This window comes from Coregonus clupeaformis, chromosome 1 (genome assembly GCF_020615455.1).
Source record: "Coregonus clupeaformis isolate EN_2021a chromosome 1, ASM2061545v1, whole genome shotgun sequence".
Taxonomy (NCBI): domain Eukaryota; kingdom Metazoa; phylum Chordata; class Actinopteri; order Salmoniformes; family Salmonidae; genus Coregonus; species Coregonus clupeaformis.
In genome coordinates this window covers 37776468-37803983 of record NC_059192.1, presented here as the reverse complement: position 1 = coordinate 37803983, position 27516 = coordinate 37776468, and the positions used below count along the sequence as shown (strand labels likewise).

The following is a 27516-nucleotide window of genomic DNA, read 5'->3' as shown; positions in this document are numbered from 1 at the left end:
GGTAACAAACTGAGATTAGGAGCACTTCCTTTAAGAGTGTGCTCCTAATCTCAGCTCGTTACCTGTATAAGAGACACCTGGGAGCCAGAAATCTTTCAGATTGAGAGGGGGTCAAATACTTATTTCCCTCATTAAAATGCAAATCAATTTATAACATTTTTGACATGCTTTTTTCTGGATTATTTTGTTGTTATTCTGTCTCTCACTGTTCAAATAAACCTACCATTAAAAATCTAGACTGATCATGTCTTTGTCAGTGGGCAAACATAAAAAATCAGCAGGGAATCAAATACTTTTTTCCCTTACTGTAATAAGAAAAACATATTTGAAAAACTGTATGACAATCCAGAATGCCAGAAGACTCAGACCAAATTACACTGAAAAAATATATAAATGCAACATGCAACAATTTCAAAGACTTTACTGAGTTACAGTTCATATACGGAAATCAGTCAATTGAAATAAATTAATTAGGCCCTAATCTATGGATTTCACATGACTGGGAATACAAGGGTAAAATATTTGAATACAGATCTGTTGGTCACAGATACCTTAAAAACAAGGGTAGACGTGTGGATCAGAAAACCAGTCAGTATCTGGTGTGACCACCCTTTGCCTCATGCAGCGCGACACATCTCCTTTACATAGAGTTGATCAGGCTGTTGATTGTGGCTTGTGGAATGTTGTCCCACTCCTCTTCAATGACTGTGTGAAGTTGCTGGATATTGGCGGGAACTGGAACACGCTGTCGTACATGTCAGTCCAGTGCATCCCAAACATGCTAAATAGGTGACATGTCTGGTGAGTATGCTGGCCATGGACGAACTGGGTAGCTTATGCCTTCCCATACCATAACCCCACTGCCACCATGGGGCACTCTGTTTACAACGTTGACATCAGCAAACCGCTGTCTGCCATCTGCCCGGTATAGTTGAAACCAGGATTCATCCGTGAAGAGCACACTTCTCCAGGGTGCCAGTGGCCATCAAAGGTGAGCATTTGCCCACTGAAGTCTGTTATGACGCCGAACTGCAGTCAGGTCAAGACCCTGGTGAGGACGACGAACATGCAGATCAGCTTCCCTGAGATGGTTTCTGACAGTTTGTGCAGAAATTATTTGGTTGTGCTAACCCACAGTTTCATCAGCTGTCCGGGTGGCTGGTCTCAGATGGTCCCGCAGGTGAAGAAGCCAGATATGGAGGTCCTGGGCTGGCGTGGTTACACGTGGTCTGCGGTTGTGAGGCCTGATGGACGTACTGTCTAATTCTCTAAAACGACGTTGCAGGCAGCTTATGGTAGAGAAATGGACATTCAATTATCTGGCAACAGCTCTGGTGTACATTCCTGCAGTCAGCATGCCAATTGCACTCTCTCTCATAACTTGAGACATCTGTGGCATTGTGTTGTGTGACAAAACTGTACATTTTAGAGTGGCCTTTTATTGTCTCCAGCACAAGGTGCACCTGTGTAATGATCAGGCTTTTTAATCAGCTTCTTGATATGCCACACATGTCAGGTAGATGGATTATCTTGGCAAAGGAGAAATGCTCACTAATAAGCATTGAAATGTGTGCACAAAATTTGAGAGAAATAAGCTTTTTGTATGTATGGAAAATGTATGTGATCTTTTATTTCAGCTCATGAAACATGGGACCAACACTTTACATATTGCATTTATATTTTTCTTCAATATAGCTGATAAATTACAAAACTAAGAAACAGCAATTAAAGACCAACAAAATCCATTGGATATACCCATCACTAAAACAGAGCTGAAAGAGAAAATCTAAGCCCTCAAGTGCAGTAAAGCCTGTGGGCCAGACAGTATCTGCACTGAGATGCTGAGGAAAAGCAGCCCTATGCTGCAGGAAGCCATACTAAAGCTCTTCAACCTAGTGCTAAATGTAGTATACTTTCCAGAAATATGGAATAAAGGCATAATCACTGCCGTATTCAAAAGTGTAGACAAATTTGACCCTAATAATTATTGCGGTATCTGTGTGACCAGTAATCTAGGGAAGGTTTTCTGCAGCATAGTTAATACAAGGATACAGACCTTCCTTAACAGACAGTGTTTTATGTCCATGTCAAATTGGCTTCCTACCAAAACATCTGATCACATCTACACCCGCCACACCCTTATCAAAAACATCTTTATCAATTCACCAAGGGTAAAATATTTGACTGCTTTATTGACTTCAAAAATACATTTGATTCCATCTGGCATAAAGGATTCCTCAAACTCATCCAAAGTGGAAATGGATGAAGAATCTACAACGTTATTAAATCAATGTACAATGAAAATAAATGTTGTGTTAAAATATGTCAGAAAATAGCAGATTTTTTCACACAGGGGTGAGGGGTCACACAGGGCAGCAATTTCAGCCCAACAGTTTTTAATATCTATATAGAGTTTGCGAAACAGTTGAAATATTATACAGCTCCTGGTATCCTCCAAGTAAAACAAAGACATTAAGCTATACAGATGACCTGGTCTTGTTGTCTCCAACAGAACAAGGGTTACAGTATAGCTTGTCAGAGTTAAATGCCTACTGCCTAAACTGGGCACTGACAGTGAACATGAGCAAAACAAAATGTTGCTAAAACATCCTAAATGTACACAGAAATTCCACAAACCACCCATGCATGAGAGAACTTGGAAGACTATGTCATCACTGTGGGCCAAGAGAGATAGAAAGAGAAGAACACTTTCTTATCTTCTGCCCCAAATATAGATTACTTATTGAGTCCTTCTTCCCCAAATCCACAATGAAAATGTCTACAAATCTGACAGAATAATCAAACAAAGATTAACTTGTATACTGTAATGTGCTGCCAACTCTATCACAACAGTACTTTCGGGGGAAAGGTCTGTTGTGATAGAGTTGGCAGCACAATATGTCACACCTTGCCAGATGTTAAGGGAGGAAACATAAAATGTGATATTTTCTCCATACATTATAATTATAGTGTATAGACAATATAAATACCACCAATCATTTTCATTAATTTTATATAGATAGTGCCTTAGGAAAGTATTCAGACCCGTTGACTTTTTCCGCATTTTGTTACGTTACAACCTTATTCTAAAATGGATTAAATATATATACAATTTATTTATATAATAAAATGAAAAATTAATTACTTAAAAATCATACAATGTGATTTTCTAGATCTTTGTTTTAGATTCCGTCTCTCACTCACAGTTGAAGTGTACCTATGATAAAAATTACAGACCTCTACATGCTTTGTAAGTAGGAAAACCAGCAAAAACGGCAGTGTATCAAATACTTGTTCTCCCCACGGTATACATATATATATATACAGTGGGGGAAAATAGTATTTAGTCAGCCACCAATTGTGCAAGTTCTCCCACTTAAAAAGATGAGAGAGGCCTGTAATTTTCATCATAGGTACGCGTCAACTATGACAGGCAAATTGAGAGAAAAAAATCCAGAAAATCACATTGTAGGATTTTTTATGAATTTATTTGCAAATTATGGTGGAAAATAAGTATTTGGTCACCTACAAACAAGCAAGATTTCTGGCTCTCACAGACCTGTAACTTCTTCTTTAAGAGGCTCCTCTGTCCTCCACTCGTTACCTGTATTAATGGCACCTGTTTGAACTTGTTATCAGTATAAAAGACACCTGTCCACAACCTCAAACAGTCACACTCCAAAGTCACACTCCAAACCAAAGAGCTGTCAAAGGACACCAGAAACAATATTGTAGACCTGCACCAGGCTGGGAAGACTGAATCTGCAATAGGTAAGCAGCTTGGTTTGAATAAATCAACTGTGGGAGCAATTATTAGGAAATGGAAGACATAAAAGACCACTGATAATCTCCCTCGATCTGGGGCTCCACGCAAGATCTCACCCCGTGGGGTCAAAATGATCACAAGAACGGTGAGCAAAAATCCCAGAACCACACGGGGGGACCTAGTGAATGACCTGCAGAGAGCTGGGACCAAAGTAACAAAGCCTACCATCAGTAACACACTACGCCGCCAGGGACTCAAATCCTGCAGTGGCAGACGTGTCCCCCTGCTTAAGCCAGTACATGTCCAGGCCCGTCTGAAGTTTGCTAGAGTACATTTGGATGATCCAGAAGAGGATTGGGAGAATGTCATATGGTCAGATGAAACCAAAATATAACTTTTTGGTAAAAACTCAACTCGTCGTGTTTGGAGGACAAAGAATGCTGAGTTGCGTCCAAAGAACACCATACCTACTGTGAAGCATGGGGGTGGTAACATCATGCTTTGGGGCTGTTTTTCTGCAAAGGGACCAGGACGACTGATCCGTGTAAAGGAAAGAATGAATGGGGCCATGTATCGTGAGATTTTGAGTGAAAACCTCCTTCCATCAGCAAGGGCATTGAAGATGAAACGTGGCTGGGTCTTTCAGCATGACAATGATCCCAAACACACCGCCCGGGCAACGAAGGAGTGGCTTCGTAAGAAGCATTTCAAGGTCCTGGAGTGGCCTAGCCAGTCTCCAGATCTCAACCCCATAGAAAATCTTTGGAGGGAGTTGCCCAGCGACAGCCCCAGCGACAGCCCCAAAACATCACTGCTCTAGAGGAGATCTGCATGGAGGAATGGGCCAAAATACCAGCAACAGTGTGTGAAAACCTTAGTGAAGACTTACAGAAAACTTTGACCTGTGTCATTGCCAACAAAGGGTATATAACAAAGTATTGAGAAACTTTTGTTATTGACCAAATACTTATTTTCCACCATAATTTGCAAATAAATTCATAAAAAATCCTACAATGTGATTTTCTGGATTTTATTTTCTCATTTTGTCTGTCATAGTTGACGTGTACCTATGATGAAAATTACATGCCTCTCTCATCTTTTTAAGTGGGAGAACTTGCACAATTGGTGGCTGACTAAATACTTTTTTTCCCCACTGTATATATATATTAAAATCTACCCACAATACCCCATAATGACAAAGCAAAAACAGATTTTTATAATTTTTTGCACATTTATAAAAAATAAAAAACAGAAATACCTTATTCATATAAGTTTTCAGACCCTTTGCTATGAGACAAAAAATTGAGCTCAGGTGCATCCTGTTTCCATTGATCATCCTTGAGATTTTTCTACAACTTGATTGGAGTAGACATGTGGTAAATTCAATTGACTGGACATGATTTGGAAAGGCACACACCTGTCTATATAAGGTCCCACAGTTGACAGTGCATGTCAGAGCAAAAACCAAGGCATGAGGTCGAACGAATTGTCCGTAGAGCTCTGAGACGGGATTGTGTCGAGGCACAGATCTGGGGAAGGGTACCAAAACATTTCTGCATCATTGAAGATCCCCAAGAAAACAGTGGCCTCCATCATTCTTAAATTGAAGAAGTTTGGAACCACCAAGACTCTTCCTAGAGCTGGCTGCCCAGCCAAACTGAGCAATCGAGGAAGAAGGGCCTTGGTCAGGGAGGTGACCAATAACCCGATGGTCACTCTGACAGAGCTCTAGAGTTCCTCTGTGGAGATTAGTCTCCTGAGTGGCGCAGTGGTCTAAGGCACTGCATCGCAATGCTAACTGTGCCACTAGAGATCCTGGTTCGAATCCAGGCTCTGTCGCAGCCGGCCGTGACCGGGAGACTCATGGGCGGCGCACAATTGGCCCAGGGTAGGGGAGGGAATGGCCGGCAGGGATGTAGCTCAGTTGATAGAGCATGGCGTTTGCAACGCCAGGGTTGTGGGTTCGATTCCCACGGGGGGCCAGTATAAAAACAATATATATGTATTCACTAACTGTAAGTCGCTCTGGATAAGAGCGTCTGCTAAATGACTAAAATGTAAATAAGAGAACCTTCCAGAAGGACAACAATCTCTGCAGCACTCCACCACTCAGGCCTTTATGGTAGAGTGGCCAGACAGAACCCATGACAGCCCACTTGGAGTTTGTCAAAAGGCACCTAAAGACTCTCAGACCATGAGAAACAAGTTTTTGACCTGTAAGCCAAGCATCATGTCTGGAGGAAACATGGCACCATCCCTACGGTGAAGCACAGTGGTGGCAGCATCATGCTATGAGGATGTTTTTCATTGGCAGGGACTGGGAGACTAGTCAGGATCGAGGCAAAGATGAACAGAGCAAAGTACAGAGAGATCCTTGGTGAAAACCTGCTCCAGAGTGCTCAGGACCTCAGACTGGGGTGAAGGTTCACCTTCCAACAGGACAACGACCTTAATCACACAACCAAGGCAACGCAGGAGTGGCTTCGGGACAAGTCTCTGAATGTCCTTGAGTGGCACAGCCAGAGCCCGGAATTGAACCCGGTCGAACATCTCTTTAGGGACCTGAAAATAGCTGTGCAGCAACGCTCCCCATCTAACCTGACAGAGCTTGAGAGGATCTGCAGAGAAGAATGGGAGAAACTCCCCAAATACAGGTGTGCCAAGCTTGTAGCATCATACCCAAGAAGACTCAATTCTGTAATCGCTGCCAAAGGTGCTTCAACAAAGTACTGAGTAAAGGGTCTGAATACTAATGTAAATGTGATATTTCAGTGTTTTATTTTTAATACATTAGCAAACAAATTCTAAAAACCTGTTCTTGCTTAGTCATTATGGAGTATTTTGTGTAGATTGATGAGAGAAAAAAACAATTTAATCAATTTTAGAATAGTGCTGGCAGAAAAGCAATTGTAGGAGCTCGGTATTTCAAATTCCAGGTCACTTAAGCCATAAAAGCTTGGCGCTGCATCAACCCTCCTCTGACCTGAGATGGTACGGCCTGATTATCTTTGTTCCTCTCTACCTCTCTGTCATCACTGAGTGGAAGCTTTCACTCCCAAATGTTTCGAAACCGACCTACACAAAGGAAGGACTAGGAAGTGGGAGTGTGAGATTTTATGCTCTGTCAATGGCTGTATAGTGTAGACATTAGAGTTAGAGGAATGGTTCAATCATGACTGGAGATTCTGTTGGAGGGTCTGGCTTGAGATGTTTGATTATTTGAGGGGTGGATCAACTAAGCAAATAGGAGGTGTATTTGTGTGGAGGAATTGCAAACAAAATCACTTAGATTTATGCATCTCGCACACACACATGCACACACACAAACACACGCACACACACACTTCTCTCTCTCTCTCTCTCTCTCTCAATTCAATTCAATGGGGCTTTATTGGCAAGGGAAAAATGTGTTTAATTGCCAAAGCAAGTGAAATAAACAATAAACAAAAGTGACAAGACACAAAACAACATAAACAAAAAAATATTAGAACTTAACAGTAAACATTGCACTCACAAAGGTTTCAAAATGGTAAAGACATTTCAAGTGTTATATTATAATAATAATAAATAATATGCCATTTAGCAGACGCTTTTATCCAAAGCGACTTACAGTCATGCGTGCATACATTTTTTTTGTGTATGGGTGGACACGGGGATCGAACCCACTACCTTGGCGTTACAAGCGCCGTGCTCTACCAGCTGAGCTACAGAGGACCACCATATTATCAGCTATGTACAGTGTTTGTCCTTTTCTCAATGCAACGGGCCACAAATCTTGCTGCTGTGATTGCACACTGCGGTATTCGCCTAACCAACAGATATGGGAGTTTATCAATGTTATATTTTTTTTCTTAAAATTATTTGTGGGTAGGTGTGATCTGTGGGAAATATGTATCTCTAATGTGGTCAGACATTTGGCTGGAGGTTAGGAAGTGCAGCTCAGTTTCCACCTCATTTTGTGGGCAGTGTGCACATAGCCTGTCTTCTCTCGAGAGCCAGGTCTACCTATGACGGCTTCTCTAAATAGCAAGACTATGCTCACTGAGTCTGCAAATAGTCAAGGATTTTCTTAATTTTGGGTCAGTCACACTGGTCAGGTACTCTGCCACTGTGTAATCTTTGTTTCTCTCTTTCTCTCTCTCTCTCTCTCTCTCTCTCTCTCTCTCTCTCTCTCTCTCTCTCTCTCTCTCTCTCTCTCTCTCTCTCTCTCTCTCTCTCTCTCTCTCTCTCTCTCTCTCTCTCTCTGTCACTCCTCCCCCCCTTCTAGACATCTATGTTGAGGTTTGATATGCTCTGAGCATGCTTGACAACAAATCAAGGATCAGAGAGAGCAAGAGAGCGAGAGAGAGAGAGAGCGTGTGAGAGAGAGTGAACTGAGAAAAGCATTGACTATGTACATACTCGGTGAACACATGTTGGCCATAGAAACCGGCCGTCACAGGCAGATCGGGCTACCCAGAGAGGACAGGGTGGGCACACTCTGCCCTCAGAGAGAAGTTGTGACAGATCTGCATTTCCTCTTACACTGCGAGAAATATGCAGAAATATGGGAAATGTTATTCCCCAAAACGTAAAACAAATACAAAGGTTTTGAAACAAAAACAGATACTTGCCACACCCGTAGGGACAGCCAGTGGAACGGCCAACCAGTGCAATAACATTGTTACCTATTTTCCTTATTATGTGCACACACACACACATTCATAGAGCTTGAGCTTGAAGTCCAGAGCTGTTCTACTCTGTTGCCTCTACGCACGTATGCGTGTGATCTCCAGCTGGTTAGGAATAAAAAGCTGGAAGCTTTTTCGTAATCACACCTCTTGTCCATAATTGAATGGGGAGAAAATATATATTCGTTGTCAAAGTTGTGACGCAATCAACACTAACACCAAGGTAAATAAGAATAGACATGTACAGTGCCGAGTGAAAGTGTTCCCACCCTTGCACAGTTTTTGCGTTTTTCTCCCTTAAAGGGGCAATCTGCATTTCAAACAATAACAACGTTGGACCCCGCCTCTTTTTTAGTAAATAGCTGAGGGATGGGGATGGAGAAATGTAACCACTCTCAATCTTCATAGAAAGAGCTATGGATGCAAGGACTGACCATCAATTATATCAAAATTATAGTTTTAATAATGTTTTGAGGCTATACAGTGTTTATTTACAATTGCAGGTTTTACAAACAATGGCGTAAAACAAGCTTATATTTTGGGTTCTGGTGGGGTATGACAGTTGAACTAGGCTCATGAGGCATTTATAAAGTTATATTCTTCAAGAATCAATGGGTATAAGTCATTATTTTAAAAGCCCCAAAAGTGATATAGCAATCGCAGATTATCCCCTTTAAATTAATATCTAACAATGAATTAAATTGGGAATTTTCCCCACTGATCTTGTGGTAGAAATATTTGACTCAAAAGTAGTCAACTCAAAAATATCTCTCAAGAAACTGGAGCTTGTGAATCCAAAAGTTTAGACTTTATTTATCAAATAACAAAGCCGAGCTGTTCCATGGAACAACTGTCTCTCTTTGGCTTAGAGAGCCCTTTTATACACACACAAATGCACAGTCATGCCTACATAGCATATACAGTTACTCCCCTTATGGCAAATTCCTAACTTATTTTAGTTCTGCACCACCCTTCTTTTCCAACGTCCAGCTGTCACACATGGTCCACTCCAAAAGGTCATGAATGCTTTTCTATATGAAGCCTCTCATTCTATTGATGGCGTGGCTCAGGCACTTTCTAAAAAAATAATATACATACATTCATTAAAGCACAGTTACATACTGCATTGGCTATATTCCTTATTTAAGCATGCATCTGGATTATAAAATATCAAACATGTTTATTATAGTTTATCTTTGGCATCTCCCTACATTTGCCTTAATGATACATCAAATATCTCTATAATCTACACAACCTACTCCACACTTTCAAAGTGAAGGAAGGCAATTACAGCTGTGTGAGTGGAGACTTAAAGTAGAACTGACAGCATTTTAGCAACATTAAATCTGTTCATATACACCCCCAGGAAGAATACATTTTCTGACAAGCGAGCACTTAGATATGGTCATTTTCACTTTTTCATTAATTCATAGAATGTTTGTGAATGACATAGAGTAAGGCATTTGTGAAAATTCTATAGCAATATAGAGTGCAAAAGTGGCCATGTGTTTGGACAATTAATAGACAATGCAGTAAATAAAACCTAATAAAAACATATGTCTCATCCAGGACCGGAGTCTACACAGACCAGTGTGCCATAGCCAATCAGAGCTACAGTATGCCTTTATGCAAATAAGCCATTTGCCTCATGGGCCTGCCATCATTCATTTTGACAGCGCGACTTTAGATCATTAGAACACATTCGCCAAAAGCCACAAAATACAACTGAAAGGATTTCTGCAAATATGTAAATACCAGGGGAGGCTCTTACATTTGGGAACTTTACAGTCCTATCCATTCATCAAACAACCATGAAAAGGTAGGCTCTCTTATGCACATCATCAACAACAACAAGATCAACAACTAATGCTAGCCAGAGCGAGATGAGCTAAAATCTAACGAGGCAACATTAGATAAACCCTCTCCAACTTTTTCAGCTAGTTGGCCCTAAAAAATTAGACTAATAAACAATGGGGGAATAGTAGCTTGCTCGTCCTTCTGTAGCTTGCCTGCCAATGCATGCTTGTCCCAACCCACGTTTTGGCAACTGAATGGGAACTTGCCTGCCCACCCATTTGATCGATACCAAACACATTTGATTGACAACTAAGGGTGTGTTCGTTTTATTTATTTTTATTTCACCTTTATTTAGCCAGGTAGGCCAGTTGAGAACAAGTTCTCATTTACAACTGCGACCTGGCCAAGATAAAGCAAAGCAGTGTGATAAAAACAACAACAACACAGAGTTACATATGGAATAAACAAAACAAAATGTACAGTCAATAACACATTTTAATTCATTTAGCAGACGCTCTTATCCAGAGCGACTTACAGGAGCAATTAGGGTTAAGTGCCTTGCTCAAGGGCACATCGACAGATTTTTCACCTAGTCGGCTCAGGGATTAGAACCAGCGACCTTTCGGTTACTGGCACAACGCTCTTAACCACTAAGCTACCTGCCGCCCCACGATATAAATTATATTTACAGTGTGTGCAAATGTAGTAAGTTATGGAGGTAAGGCAATAAATAGGCCATAGTGCAAAATAATTACAATTTAGTATTAACACTGGAGTGATAGATGTGCAGAAGATGATGTCCAAATAGAGATACTGGGGTGCAAATGAGCAAAATAAATAACAATGTAAATAACAATATGGGGATGAGGTAGTTGGGTGGGCTAATTTCAGATGGGCTGTGTACAGGTGCCGTGATCGGTAAGCTGCTCTGACAACTGATGCTTAAAGTTGGTGAGGTAGATAAGTGTCTACAGCTTCAGAGATTTTTGCAGTTCGTTCCAGTCATTTGCAGCAGAGAACTGGAAGGAATGGCGGCCAAAGGAGGTGTTGGCTTCTGGGTCGTTCGTAAATTCAGAGCGTTGTCAAATTGTCTGTTTGTAAATTCAGAGCATTTTGCTCTCCGAGCGTTCAGAGCGCACACTGGACCATTGACATTGGATGCTCTGGCCAAGGAGTAGGCTTGCTAGCTATTTTCAGGCACAAATGAGAGAACACCTCACTCTGAGCCTTTTACTCACCCTAGCAGAGCTGGTTAGGCTGTTTACATGTTATCTAGAGTGATAGTGACTAACTGTGCTGCTGTCAACAATTTCATTACTTTGTTCATTTAAATTCATCAGTTATTCTGCGCTCTGACACACTCAGACAAGAGTGCTCTGAAGTCGGAAGTAGATAGTCAGAGTGAATTTACGAACGCAAGAGATATGCTAACTGGATAACAGTCGTTCAAGTTCAGCATTGCTAGCTAGCAAAGCGATTAACATTTCTTGCTAGCTAACCAAATGACACCTGCATCGCTAGCTGTAGCCACTGATAAACGATATGAGGGGAAAAAAGTTGGTCACTCCTCCATTAACTTGACTGCGGTCAAATAATGACATGACATCCTCCCAACAGCATATGCTCTGTGTTTTTAGCTTGCTAAATTATAGATACATACATAGATATGCTAGCCTATTAGCCACATTATGACTGATCATTGACCTTGCAAGTTTGATTGTATTGACATTCCCTGCCTTAGTTACATTCGTCCGTTTTTGTCCAAGATATTGAGTCATTGAAACTGAAACAGTGCATCCCGAATAGGTGGAGGCAGCAATTATATTAATCATGCATTGAACTGCATCCATCTATTCTGCCAACAATGTCTTACTGTACATCATGGAATTTTGAGTCAAATATAACCTATTTTTAAAGTTACAGTTGGTTAATGATGGTTTTGTAGCATAAACTGGGAATTTCATATTTTTGACTGATATTATGATTGTCTGTTTGTTTAATATCTGGAAAGTAGTTAAAACGCTGTCAGTTCCACTTTAAAGGTGCTATCTGGGACCTGGGAATCTGTTCAGTGGTCATTTCAGTTCTTAAAATATACCCATTGAATCTTGAAGAATATTTTACATTTACATTTAAGTCATTTAGCAAATGCCTTATGAGATAGCACAACTGTCTTACCCTATCCCCAAAAAATATGTTTTTATTACTCAATTGTTTACAAACAAAAATAATGTAAAGAAACAATGTATAGCTTCCAAATATTTTTGAAACTAGCATGTGGATGTCATGGACTGTCAGTGAATCTATTATTTGGAGAGAGGTTACATTTTTGGCCACATCCCTCAGCTATATACCAAAACATGCTGCTTTTTATTCTGATATTTTATGTATTTTATCACAGCTGCTTCACCAGAAAGTGTAAACACACTACCTGCATAGTGGTAATTTGATTTGCACTTTATTTCTTGTTCTTCAACTTGTTTTGAGGGAATCTAACACCACAGTCAAATGGCACCCTATTCCCTTAATAATGCACTACTTTGCCATACTGTATAGGGCTCTGGTCAAAAATGATTGAACTATATAGGAAATAAGGTGCCATTTGGGATTCAGCCTTAGCGTTTTTAGAGGGTAGGACCATCCATTGAATATCCAGTGGGGTGTTATGCTTAAATGTGTTCCTCGGTCTATCATGTGTCCCTGTGTGTGTCACTGTCACCCAAAGACTGCTGGTGCCTTGCCCCTCTCCTCTCTCTTCAATCTGCATACACACATACAAACGTTAAATAATATCACTTTCTCCCCTCTCCTCAGGCTATAGACGGTGACTTTGGCACATTTGGGACAGTGCGGTATTACTTCAGTGATGAGCCTGACCAGTAAGACACACCTAAATACACAGACTAAGATACCATATCAATTAACTCTCCCACCTTTTCTCAAAGTGCATGATTGAAAAGTATTCTAATGAAATAGGTCTCATCTGTTGAATGATGGGGTTTGTTATTGTCCTGTCACATGCCTCTCCCCTAGGTTTTCGTTGGATGCTGAGACAGGCTGGGTGCATCTGTGGGGCAATCTGGACTACGAGCTGATGCGTCGGTTCACCCTGACCGTGCTGGCCCGGGACGGGGGTGGGGAGGAGACCACGGGCAGGCTGTGGGTCAACGTTCTGGATGTCAATGACAACACACCCCTTTTCCAGAAGGAGGCCTACATGGGCTCACTGAGAGAGAACGAACAGGCCGCGCAGCAGGTGGCCCGAGTCAGGGTAAGTGAGGACACACACACACAAACACACACATACAAACACACACACACACACACACACATAGACAGATGGACACAAGCACGCACACATGGACACACACATACGGACACACACACACATAGATAGACAGACAGACATAAACAGAAACACACACACACCAGGGCAGGAGGAGGAGGGGAGGGGGTCTAAGTTGTGACACAAAGGATACCCCCTGAGCCCCATATCAAGCTGACTTTGGCTTTGATGTAATTTTTCTCTTCATGCCGATTTCCATCTTCGATTTTACTTACACAGTATAAGTGGAGTTTGTCTGTGTGCGTGTGTGTGTGTGTGTGTGTGTGTGTGTGTGTGTGTGTGTGTGTGTGTGTGTGTGTGTGTGTGTGTGTGTGTGGGTGAATGGGTGCCTGCGTGCGTGCGTGACATGCGTGCATGCACACATACAGTGCCTTCGGAAAGTATTCAGACCCCTTAACTTTTTCCACATTTTTTATGTTACAGCCTTACTCTAAAATTGATTAAATTGTATTTTTTCCCCTCATCAATCTACACACAATACCCCATAATGACAAAGCAAAAACAGGTTTTTTGAATATTTTTTCTAATTCATTACACAAAATGAACGGAAATGTCACATTTACATATGTATTCAGACCCTTTACTCAGTACTTTGTTGAAGCACCTTTGGCAGCGATTACAGAATCGAGTCTTCTTGGCTATTTTCAGGTCTCTCCAAAGATGTTAGATCGGGTTCAAGTCCGGGCTCTGGCTGGGCCACTCAAGGACATTCAGAAACTTGTCCCGAAGCCTCTCCTGCGTTGTCTTGGCTGTGTGCTTAGGGTCGTTGTCCTGTTGGAAGGTGAACCTCCGCCCCAGTCTGAGGTCCTGAGCGCTCTGGAGCAGGTTTTCATCAAGGATCTCCCTGTACTTTGCTCAGTTCAACTGCCTTGATCCTGACTAGTCTCCCAGTCCCTGCTGCTGAAAAACATCCCCACAGCATGATGCTGCCACCACCATGCTTCTTCACCGTAGGGATGGTGCCAGGTTTCCTCCAGATGTGGTGCTTGGCATTCAGGCCAAAGAGTTCAATATTGGATTAATCAGACCAGAGAATCTTGTTTCTCATTGTCTGAGAGTCCTTTCGGTGCCTTTTGGCAAACTCCAAGTGGGCTGTCATGTGCCTTTTACTGAGGAGTGGCTTCCGTCTGGCCACTCTACCATAAAGGCCTGATTGGTGGAGTGCCGCAGAGATGGTTGTCTTTCTGGAAGGTTCTCCCATCTCCACAGAGGAACTCTAGAGCTCTGTCAGAATGACCTTTGGGTTCTTGGTCACCAATGCCCTTCTCCCCCGATTGCTCAGTTTGGCCGGGCAGCCAGCTCTAGGAAGAGTCTGGGTGGTGCCAAACTTCTTCCATTTAAGAATGATGGAGGCCACTGTGTTCTTGGGGACCTTCAATGCTGCAGACTGCAGATTTTTTGGTACCCTTCCCCAGATCTGTGCCTTGACACAATCCTGTCTCGGAGCTCTACGGACAATTCGTTCGACCTCATGGCTTGGTTTTTGCTCTGACATGCACTGTCAACTGTGGGACCTTATATAGACAGGTGTGTGCCTTTCCAAATCATGTCCAATCAATTGAATTTACCAAAGGTGGACTCCAATCAAGTTATAGAAACATCTCAAGGATGATCAATGGAAACAGGATGCACCTGAGCTCAATTTTGAGTCTCATAGCAAAGGGTCTGAATACTTATGTAAATAAGGTATTTCTGTTTTTTACTTTTAGAACATTTGTAAAAATGTCTAATAACCTGTTTTCGCTTTGTCTTTATGGGGTATTTTGTGTAGATTGCTGAGGAAAAAAAACTATTGAATCAATTTTAGAATAAGGCTGTAACGTAACAAAATGCAGAAAAAGTCAAGGGGTCTGAATACTTTCCGAAGGCACTGTATGTGCATGCATGCATGCTTTCTCATGCGCACGTGTGCCACTGTGTGTGTTAGACACCTGTGTCTGCCTCACCCCCTCTACCCTCCACCCTGTCTGTCTATTAGAAATCCCATACTCACCATCTCTCTCCAGCCCCCTATTAGTCAGGTTGTAATAGTCAAGGGGTGTAATAGTAACTAATAGTAACTAATGGCTCAGCGTTTCCTCTTACCGACCCTGGTTAAAAGTAGTGCACTAAATAGGGAGTAGGATGGCATTTGGGACTCAGCTTGGCACAGCTCAGCAAGTTTCAGGGTCTCCCGCCGTGCTTTATTTGCCCAGTGTATGTGTGTGTGTGTGTGTGTGTGTGTGTATGTTTGTGTGTGTGTGTACTTGCATGCGTGCAGTTGTGTGTGTGTGTGTGTGTGAGCGGGGACTGAACGGTCTGTTTGCCGTATTTGATTAGACGGAGCTAACCTTAAACACTCTGGCTATTAATATGATGCCTGAGAGAAATAAGGAAGCCAGCAAGCAGAAAGAGTGTGTGTCAGCGATTATGGATATGTCCAGGACCGGACCCCCAAGCCTCCGAAAACCATAGATCCAAAAGAGGAAGGGAAGTAGGAAGAGAGAGAGAGAGATGGACAGAGAGCAAGGGGTACTGTGAAGCCAAAAGGAAAGGAGGGAGAGAGATGATGGGGAAGGGGGTATTGTGAGACAAAGCACTCAAAAGCTTTTCTGCCTTTCAGCCCCACACACATCATCCCTGTCTCTTGCTCTGTACAAATAATGCTTTTTCTTTGCCTCCCTCTCTTTTCCTACTCCTCCTCCTCTCTTTGTTTATCTTTCAGCCCTCTTAGTTGGTTGGGGGGTGATTGCCTTATCATTAAGTATTTGAAGAGAGAGTGAGCAAGAGCGAGTGAGCTAGGGAGAGAGAGAGCGAGAGAGAGAGATAGAGAGGGAGGGAGAGAGAGAGAGGAGTGTGAAGGTGAGCAAGTTAGATTAAAATATATAGCGATAGGATTGAATTGAGAGAGATGAGAGTAGTGCTTTTTTAGTCAGAGAAATAACCAATCAAATATCTTCATTATCATAAACATTTTTGCATACGTACCCAAGTCAGCGTTTGACATGTCCAAACCATATTGATTCCCTAGGAAGCTCCAATGACTCTCACTGCCTCAGGATTAATGTTCTATCCATTCCAGCTGTAGTTCTGGGGTGTTATTATTGTGTGGATTAACCTAGAATGGGACAGAGAGAGAGAGAGAGAGAGAGAGAGAGAGAGAGAGAGAGAGAGAGAGAGAGAGAGAGAGAGAGAGACACACACACACACACACACACACACTAGAATGGGACACACACACATCTGGCTGTTCCCTGTTTGCTGTGCTGCTCTACTGGTGTTCATCCAATATTAAAGATGCAATCCAGGATCTTAAGGACAACAAATCCGTAACATATAGTTCAGATTGGATTCGTAACATACTGTATAATAAGAATTTAAACCAAAACATTGATCACGTAGTATACAATTTGATGATGTAGTACACAAAAAAACAGGGACCACTTTTGGCTTGTGAGCACCACTTTCAAAACTACTGGCTGAAATTACACAAAGTTCAAGACTGCATCTTTAACACTGGCACGCTAATAATGGGCCTCAGTTGTAATCAGCCCAATAATACACTTACTGACAGTCTGCTGTCTTATCCACAGGCTCTAACACTGTAACACTGATACTGTACCATCTGGGCATCTAAACTCATACAAACATTGTCTGTCTCATTCAAGTGTAGTCATTTTATCACTGTCTCTCTCACTCACTCACTAAATCACACACTCTTTCTCTTTCTCTCTCTCCCTCCCTCTCCACCCCCCCCTCTCCCTCCCTCTCCACCCCCACCCCCCCCACTCCTCTTCCACAAGTAATAACTTGTAATCACTCTCTCTTTCTCTCTCAGGCGACAGATGAGGACTCTCACCCTAACAACTTCCTGACCTACACCATCACATCAGTGTCGGCATTCCGTAGTTACTTCAGAATCACCATGGTGGAGGGCTATGCAGGTCAGCACACACACAGGCACGCGCGCACGTATACACGCAAATAAACACACATGCACACACATATTGAATTTATACTTGTTTTGAGTAACCTCAAAACCTTTGAGGAAAGCTTTACATGATACAAATGAACTTTTTGTCCGACTATAATGCACATTTACATTTTACATTTTAGTCATTGTCCAGAGCGACTTACAGTTAGTGCATTCATCTGAAGATGTCTAGGTGGGACAACCACATATCTAGGTTTCCATCCAATTGGGACAGATTTTAATGTGAATACTCTAGAATCCGCATAAAGAAAATATGCGCATTTTCCCACCAGTGATGTATTTCCACCAAATTGACTTTTTGTGGATAAAAATCAGTGTGTGATGACGTAGTGCACACAACATTTACTTTTTGTGTGCAGGTATAATCTACATGATGAAATTATTATCGATAAGAGCAAAAATATTTTTATTTGTCAAACGGCAGTGAAGCATATATCATCATGTGAGCAGAATAAGATCCTCGATATTTGTGACCGACCGCCTTGAATCAGTCTTATGTGGCAACATTTGAAATTGTGTTTTTTACACTCTGCTAGGGCGAGTAAAATGGTCAGTGGTGTGTTCTCTAATTTAATGGGAGATCACCCCACTGACCATTTTACTCGCCCTAGCAGAGTTGATTAGGCTGTTTTCATGTTATCCAGAGCATTGGTGACCGTAACAGTGCTGATGGCAATAATATAATTACGCTTTTTTGCAGACGTTTACTGACACTGGCCAACGGGTGTTGTGTGTTCGTAAATTCATCAGTTATTCTGCGCTCTGGCATGCTCAGACTGAATTTACGAACGCACCCGAAATGGTTACTTGCATAGTGGAGTCTTTTGTTAAGACATGTAGCTAGCTACCTAGGTAAACAATGAACCATAATCCCAACTCATGACGTTACTACCCTGCATGAATCTGCAGGTAGCTAACCAACCAGGTTCAATGTTAGCAAGCAAATGGCTCTGAGATACAAATAATAAGATCATACACGTAACGTTAGTAAGTGAGCCAGCCAGCTAACTTTAGCTAGCTAGCTAACAGTACACTTTAACTTGAAATGAAACCACTTTCTGTCAAAATTAGAAACGTGTAATATCTAAAAATGTAGCTAGCTAGCTAGACTATCTTACCCGTATACATCATGCATGATGGACGCGTCTCCCTGTCACGGATGCCATGGTTGCCCTTAGTTTGAAGATGTAATCCAGAGACAGGTGTTTTCTCCATCTCTTTAGCTATCATACTCTAATTCCACTGATTTCAAAACTCGATCCTCCAGAAAGTGGAGAGCAACATTTATGCAGCTCCACTATACAAATTTGTTAAAACAGCGTTAGACAGGATTACCTACACATACTGACCAGCTCAAATAGACAGAAGCGTACTATATGGCAGACCAATCCAAACTCCTCTCTCGTCATGTCCAGCCCACTCATTGTCTCAGCCAATCATGGCTAGTGGGAAGGTTGCTGTCTTTTTCTGCGGCTTAACCAACAAGGCTCATAATTTAACAATTGTATTAGTATTTACAGATGGCATACAAGTTTGTTATTAAGGCACACGAAAGTCCAGAAGGCATTTCTGCCAAAAAACACATTTTGATCAAATAAAAAGGTTTACGTTCAAATGGCTCTCCTGTGAAGTAGTGACCCGCCTAATATGGCTAGTTTCCTGAATGTGACACATTTATTGGAAAAGAGCATCAAGATCACAGTGCACTTTCACCACCCTGTGAAGTTCATCTTATTTAATCTGTAGCCTAATAAACTGCTTGGTTTCCGAGTCGTAGTGGGAGGACCACACACCATATCATTGCGTGACTCCAAGTTTACTTCGATATGATGGTTATTACATCAATATGTGCGCATAAAGACATTTCCACCCCCACCGGGGGTGCTATGGAATTATTTAATATACTCTTTAAAGAGGTAGGGTTTCAGATGTTTTCGGAAGATGGGCAGGGACTCTGCTGTCCTAGCTTCAGGGGGAAGCTGGTTCCATCACCATCATTGGGATGCCAGGACGGAGAAGAGTTTTGACTGGGCTGAGTAGGGTTGGGATAGCCAAGAGACCAGAGGTGGCAGAACGGAGTACTCTGGTGTAGGGTTTGAGCATAGCCTGAAGGTAGGAAGGGGCACTTCCTCTTGCTGCTCCATAGGCAAGTACCATGGTCTTGTAGTGGATGCAAGCTTTGACTGGAAGCCAGTGGATTGTGCGGAGGAGAGGAGTGACATGGGAGAATTTGGGAATGTTTAACACCAGGCTCTGGATAAGTTGCAGGGGTTTGATGGCACAAGCGGGGAGCTCAGCCAACAGCACTCTGGGTGGGGGACACTGTGGAGTTGTCAACCAAAAGTGTGCAGAGCATGAGATGCCCAGCCCTGAGAGGGTGGAGAGGAGGATCTGATGGTTCACGGTGTCGAAGGCAGTGGACAGATCTAAGAGGATAAGAACAGAGGAGAGATAGTCAGCTTTGGCAGTGCGGAGAGCCTCTGTGACACAGAGGAGAACAGTCTCAGTTGAGTGACCCTTCTTGAAGTCTAACTGGTTAGGGTCAAGAAGTTCTGAGAGAGATAACGAGAGAGTTGGTCAGACACAGCATGCTCAAGTGTTTTGGAGAGAAAATATAGACTGGATATCGGTCTGTAGTTTTTAATGTCAGAGGGGTCGAGTGATGGTTTCTTGAGGAAACCACTCCCCCTCCAATACAGCCATTGATTACCAAAACAACAGTCACAAATATCCCTGCCCCTTAATCCTGGTTGATGTGTCAACAATCAGCTGCAAGGTATGAAAATCAGCAGTCACACACCAAGTAGGCTACTGGGAAGACAGACACTTAGAGTAGATGTCCCTAGCTAGCACAAAGACAGTACTAGACAACACCAGATAAGACACAAATTATACTTATCACTCCTGGAGATATCAGGAGTCCTCTAGCTATAGATTGAAGCACATTCATTTTGGTATTTGGCAATTAACATTATTAGCAGTTGTACACTAATTAATATACATAGTTTTAATGTAACCAAAATATAAAGTTGATGTATTATGTCATTCTCCTGCTGTAAACCCTACTCTACAGTCCTTAGCGTCACACATATCTTCATCTCTCTCTCTCTCTTTCTCTCCCTCTCGCTCTTCTCTCCCTCTCTCGCTCTCTCTCTCTCTCTCTCTCTCTCTCTCTCTCTCTCTCTCTCTCTCTCTCTCTCTCTCTCTCTCTCTCTCTCTCTCTCTCTCTCTCTCTCTCTCTCTCTCTCTCACTCCTCTCCTCAGTGATCAGTGTGAACAGCCCTCTGGACTACGAGATGGTCCCTGAAGGAATGATCTACCTGACTGTGATGGCCAAAGACGGCGGAAACCCAGCCCTTAACAGCAGTGTCTCTGTCACCGTGGAGCTGTTTGTCAGTATATCACCCAACTTTATGCTTTCTAATGGTTTCAAGCAACACTCATGCATCCAACACTCATGTAGGTTTCATCCAACACTCACTGACTTCACTTTGAATTGATCCCAATCCTGTCATGTACTACTGTTGCAAACAGGGTAACTATTAGTGCAGTCTACAGGGCCGTACACATTTCACGCAAACTACGCAAAAGACTCTGGGGTGAAGTTTCCCTTAGGTACAGATCCAGGATCAGCTTCCCCTCCCCCAATCCTGACCTTCACCATTAGTAGGGAAAATGCAAAACTGCCATCTAGGGGCAACGTCACCCTACTCCCGTAAGTGTTGTATCTTACAGTAAGATACGGTACACTAACTGACAGGAACTGTCATTGCTGATTGCAATGGCTTAAATTAACTCTCATATTTAACATTTGTATTTGAATTTATCATGGTTCCCCATTATCTGCTGCCAAGGCAGCAGCCCACTCTTCCTGGGGTCCAGCTAAATTAAGGGAGTTATATTGAATGTTAAAAACGTTACAATACATTTCTCTACGGATTTCACAACACATTAAGTGTGTGCCAACAGGCCACTACTCTACTACCACATATCTACAACACAAAATACATGTGTATGTGTGTGTATAGTGTGTATGTTATCATGCGTGTGTCTGTGCCTGTGTGTGTGTCTCTTCCCAGTCCCCACTGTTCCATAAGGTGTATTTGTATCGTTTATTTTTTTATCTGATTTAACTGCTTGCATGAGTTACTTGATGTGAAATAGAGTTCCATGTAGTCATGGCTCTATGTAGTGCTGTGCGCTTCCGTAGTCTGTTCTGGACTTGGGGACTGTGAAGACTCAGATGGCATGTCTTGTGTAGCTCAGTTGGTAGAGCATGGCGCTTGCAACGCCAGGGTTGTGGGTTTGATTCCCACGGGGGACCAGTATGAAAATGTATGCACTCACTAACTGTAAGTCGCTCTGGATAAGAGTGTCTGCTAAATGACTGTAAATGTAAAAATGGGTATGCATGGGTGTCTGAGCTGTGTGCTAGTAGTTTAAATAGACAGCTCGGTAACAGGCTGATTGGTCGGCTGTTTGAGCCAGTAACGGGTGCTTTGCTATTCTTGAGTAGTGGAATGACTTTTGCTTCCCTCCAGGCCTGAGGGCAAACACTTTCCTGTAGGCTTATATTGAAGAGATGGCAAATAGGAGTGGCAATATCGTCCGCTATCATCCTCAGTAATTTTCCGTCCAAGTTGTCAGACCCAGGTGGCTTGTCACTGTTGATAGACAACAATAATTGTTTCACCTCTTCCACACTCACTTTACAGAATTCAAAATTACAATGCTTATCTTTCATAATTTGGTCATCTGATTCAATGAATGATGGAGCAGGGATTGCCTTTTGGCCCAAAATATCATTTAAGTTGCTCCAAAGCTTTTTACTATCATTCTTTATATCATTTATCTTTGTTTCATAGTACAGTTTCTTCTTCTTTTTGTAAAGTTTAGTCACATGATTTCTCAATTTACAGTATGTTTGCCTATAAGCTGTGCAGCCAGACTGGCAAGGCTGTGCAGCCAGACTTATTTGCCATTCCTTTTGCCTCATCCCTCTCAACCATAACATTTTTCTATTCCTCATCAATCCACAGGGATTCAACTGTTTTTACAGTAATTTTCTTAATGGATGCATGCTTATTAGTAACTGGAATAAGCAATTTCATAAATGTGTAAGGTGCAGCGTCTGGTTGATCCTCATTACACACCACAGAACAGCAAATATTCTCTAAACCCTCAACAAAGGAATCACTGCAAAACATATTGTATGACCTCTTATACACTATATTAGGCCCAGCCTTTCCTTGATATGGCTACTATATTATGATCACTACATCCGATGGATTTAGATACTGCTTTAGATCAGATTTATGCAACATTAGTAAAGATGTGATCAATACATGTGAATAATTTATGTGCTGTTTGTAAATACCCTGGTAGGTTGACTGATAACCTGAACCAGGTTGCAAGCACTGGTTACAGTTTGAAGCGTTTTCTTGAGTGGGCAGCTTGATGAAAGCCAGTAAATATTTAGGTCACCCAGAAAATATACCTCTCTGTTGATATCACATACGTTATCAAGCATTTCACACATATTATCCAGATACTGACTGTTAGCATTTGGTCTATAGCAGCTTTCCACAAGAATGGGCTTTAGGTGAGGCAGGTGAAGCTGTAGATATATTTCTTAAATAGCATTTGACATGAGATCGTCTCTAAGCTTTACAGGAGTATGACTCTGAACATAAATGGCAACACCTCCACCATTGGCATTCCTATCTTTTCAGAAGATGTTGAAACCATTAATTACTACCACTTTATCATCAAAGGTATTATCTAAGTGAGTTTCAGAGATAGTCAGTATATGAATGTTATCTGTTACTAGCAAGTTATCGATTTCATGAACCTTGTTTCTTAGGCTACATATGTTAATGTGGGCTATTTTTTGCACTTTTCTGGGAGACTTGATTGTTTATATTGCTTATCAGATGTAGTAGACATGACAGTGATATTTGTGTTTGAACTGATAGTGCAGGGTGAGCTGCACACAGTGGACTTCCTACTAGGGCAAACATATTCCTACTAGGGCAAACTAGCATCAGTGCTAACAGTATAACTCAGGTTCATAGGCACATGATTACTACATACAATAGCTGTAGGGTTGAAAGAGGCTTTCAGGGGAGTTAGAGGGACATAAATTATGTTACATTATGACTGCCAACACCCTGGGACAATGCAAATTTTCATCAGCACTATGACAACTCAGCGACAGAATGGTAGGGATTATCTGAGCAGGGCTTGGGTCACTGATAAGTAATTGTCTCAACGCAACCTTGAAATGTGCAGACAGGGTCCAGAAGCCAAGATGATTTGAATGGACTCTGTCATTCCTGTAGAGCGTCTACTGTTTCCAAAAGGTGTCAAAGTTATCTATAAAAGTTATGCCAACAGAGCTACAGCAGTCTTTTAGACAGGTGTGTAATGCCAGTAGCTTTCTGAGTCTTTCACAGCCACGGCCCAGCAATGGTAACGGGCCTGATAGAATTAGCTGCTTTTTGGAATCTTTCAGAGCTAGAATCAGTTCGTTTAAATACATTTTTAGCAGTTCCGAGCTAGCCCCCCTAATGTTTTTTGACCTCATATGGACTATGACAGGGTCAGCCTCCAGCAGCAGTTGTTGAATGGTAGGAAGTAGCCTTGTAATGTCCTGTATTTGTGCTCCAGGATAGCACAAGGTTTTTACCCCGGGAACTGAGATGTTTCTCACCATAGAGCTGGCGATGACGACGGCTGGTGAAATGGCTGAGGAGGTCCGGCCGTTCTTTCGCCTCGAGTGGTTTAGAAGACCCCTCAAAGACCGATGGGAGGTGGGTCCCGATGGACCCGAGCCAGCCCTAGAATCCATTGTGGCTGATGAAGGGGCCGGAGTCTTATACACCCTCACGGTCCGATGAGGGGGGAGCTCTGAAGATCTGAACCTGAGGTAGAAGCCACCGGAGATGGAGACAGAACAGAGGACACAGGTTCAGGTACATCCGGATCTGATGTCGAAGCAGAAGCACCGAGGGATGAAGGCACTGGAACCTCTGGATCTGCTGTTTGAAGTTATGTATCCGGTCTGGGCTTCCCACCACCAAGGAGGCCCTTATTGCTAAAGGCCGCTGCTTTCAACTTCCACGGCGAGTGACGTGGCTCCATGGCTGGTTGGGGTCAAGAACAGGAATATCCACTAAGTCATCCAGAAGCATCCTACTAACTCCATTCTCCAGGGAAGGGGGATACCCCTTCAGGGAGGGATCCCTGCAGAGCACCGGCCAGTCGGCTGTGGAGAGACAACACGGCGGCGACACTCCCACCATGCCAGAGCAGCATCCAGCTACTGGAGTAGAAGAGAAAGATAAAGTAGGCGGGCGTGGATTCCTCAGTAGCTTGTGTAAGTTCGCCAGTTGTTTGCTAAGAGTAGCCACTTCAACCCTGTAGTCCTCTGCAAGCAAACAGTCGCTACATTGAAAGTCCGGACGGTCCACATTGTCCCGGAATAGAGCAAAATAAACACAGCTACTGCAGCGTTGAAAACGTTTGTTAGTTAGCTTCATTTAAACTACAGGCTAGCTAGGCTAGATGGGCTTCCGTGTCTCTGTTCTTGACAGGAATTTACTAAAAGTTTGCTATGAGCTACAGTGGGTTCGCAAATACAGCCCGCACCCCACTTCCCGAAACAACCACAGCCAGTGAAATGGCAAACACACACACACAACACACTCTTGAGTCACACACCAGTATGGCAAACAGAGTGAAAACGGAGGACTTGCACACTGTATGGATCCTGGCTGCACATACACTACTGGTCAAAAGTTTTAGAACACCTACTCATTCAAGGATTTTTCTTTATTTTTACTATTTTCTACATTGTAGAATACTAGTGAAGACATCAAAACTATGAAATAACACATATGGAATCATGTAGTAACCAAAAAAGTGTTAAACAAATCAAAATATATTTTACATTTGAGATTCTTCAAATAGCCACCCTTTGCCTTGATGACAGCTTTGCACACTCTTTGCACATGTGTGTTATTTCACAGTTTTGATGTCTTCACTATTATTCTACAATGTAGAAAATAGTAAAAATAAAGAAAAACCCTTGAATGAGTAGGCGTTCTAAAACTTTTGACCGGTAGTGTACACTATACGAGCGGGAGATGACCAACTCGCAAGTTGGTGCTGTAAAAACAAGCAGTAAATTATGGTGAGCCAAAATACCAGTCAACAAGTTAGGGAGAGACAGGTAGAAGGAGCATTCGCAAACCAACAAGCAGAATGAGCATACATCCTTACATAGAGAAACATAGAGAAACACATTAGAGAAACACATATAGAAGTGTTTAACCCCTACATAAACAGTTAATAAACCATACCTACATAGACAATTAACCACAAACATTTTCATTTCTGTCACTATTTCTGGAGTGTTCCCTGCTGTGGCAGCTGCTATAGAAGGTTAACACTTTGACAACTGGCACTCAGGCTACTATCTGTCCCTTGTGCTGCACTACTAAAGCCCTGTGTGTGATGCTGCCACACAGTGATAACCCCATGTGGTCTGTTTGTGTGTGTGTGTGTGACTCCCTGCCTTCCACTGAATGACTGAGAGAGAAAGAGAGAGAGAGAGAGAGAGAGAGAGAGAGAGAGAGTAGAGAGAGAGTGGGAAGAGTGACAGAGGGAAATGAAAGGGAAAGGGGGATACCTAGTCAGTTATACAACAATGCATTCAACTGAAATTTGTCTTACACATTTAACCCAACCCCTCTGAATCAGAGAGGTGCGGGGGGCTGCCTTAATCGACATCCACGTCATCGGTGCCCGGGGAGAGCTGAACAGCTCTGGACTTCACTCTCAAGCTCTGTGCATCTCATCACATGGATTATCCCATATTGTCACATGCAGAGGCTACAGCTGGGATTTGTACCTCATCTCGTATCAGAGACTTTCCAAATAGATGAATACATAGTATACCTACACACTAACAAATACACACACACACAAACACACAGACACTGTAAGCTGGGTGTCTAAAACCCTGCTGGTATGATATGTTGGTAAACAGAACCATAATGGGTTCCCGAGTGGCGCAGTGGTCTAAGGCACTGCATCTCAGTGTTTGAGGCATCACTACAGACCCCCTGGTTCGATTCCAGGCTGTATCACAACCGGCCGTGATTGGGAGTCCCATAGGGCGGCACACAATTGGCCCAGCGTCGTCCGGGTTTGGCCGGTGTTGGCCGTCATTGTAAATAAGAATTTGTTCTTAACTGACTTGCCTAGTTAAATAAAGGTAAAATAAAAAATGAATAAAAAATAATATTAAAGAAACAGAGAAATGTTTCTCTATTATTATTATTATTTTTTTTTTTTTACCTTTATTTAACTAGGCAAGTCAGTTAAGAACAAATTCTTATTTACAATGACGGCCTACACCGGCCAAACCCGGAGATGCAGCCAGCTAGATAAAGACACTATCACTCTAGAATCTATACAGACCCCACAGAGAACTACAATAAATCAACAATATACTACTACTACTGAGCAAGAGACCCTCAGAATGCTAAAACAAATAGACTTCCACACAATAAATATACACACAGAGAAACAGACTACATATTGTGTTTAAGTATTATAAATATGTGTATGTCTTTGCTTGCCTTCTCCCATAGGATGAGAATGACAACCCGCCAAAGTTCAGCAAGCAGTCCTACATCGTCAAGATCCCTGAGAACATCATTGCAGGTGCGTTGGAGTCATAGAAATATAATAACTTTATTAGGTAATGATTTACTTTGACTACATATCCATAGTGCATTTATTACACATCTATAAGCATTTCATGAACGTGTTATAACAGGTCCCAACCGCATTATTAAAGGTTGATGTATATCCATAGCATATCCATAGAGCAGTCATCCTATGCAAGAGCTCATATTTAGGTATCTTAATAGATGCATCATTACAATGACAGAGT

General features: G+C 42.3%; 1 protein-coding gene across 1 annotated transcript in view; it reads left to right on the top strand.

Moving 5' to 3' along the window:
- The window catches only part of LOC123491337 (cadherin-23-like), a 111834-nt gene that overhangs the window by 31302 nt on the left and 53016 nt on the right, over nt 1-27516 (top strand). Inside the window, exons 4-8 of the mRNA XM_045221822.1 lie at nt 13048-13112; nt 13267-13504; nt 17397-17502; nt 20817-20944; nt 27212-27284. Of these exons, the coding sequence (XP_045077757.1) occupies nt 13048-13112; nt 13267-13504; nt 17397-17502; nt 20817-20944; nt 27212-27284 (610 nt within the window). The remainder of the gene's footprint in view (nt 1-13047; nt 13113-13266; nt 13505-17396; nt 17503-20816; nt 20945-27211; nt 27285-27516) is intronic.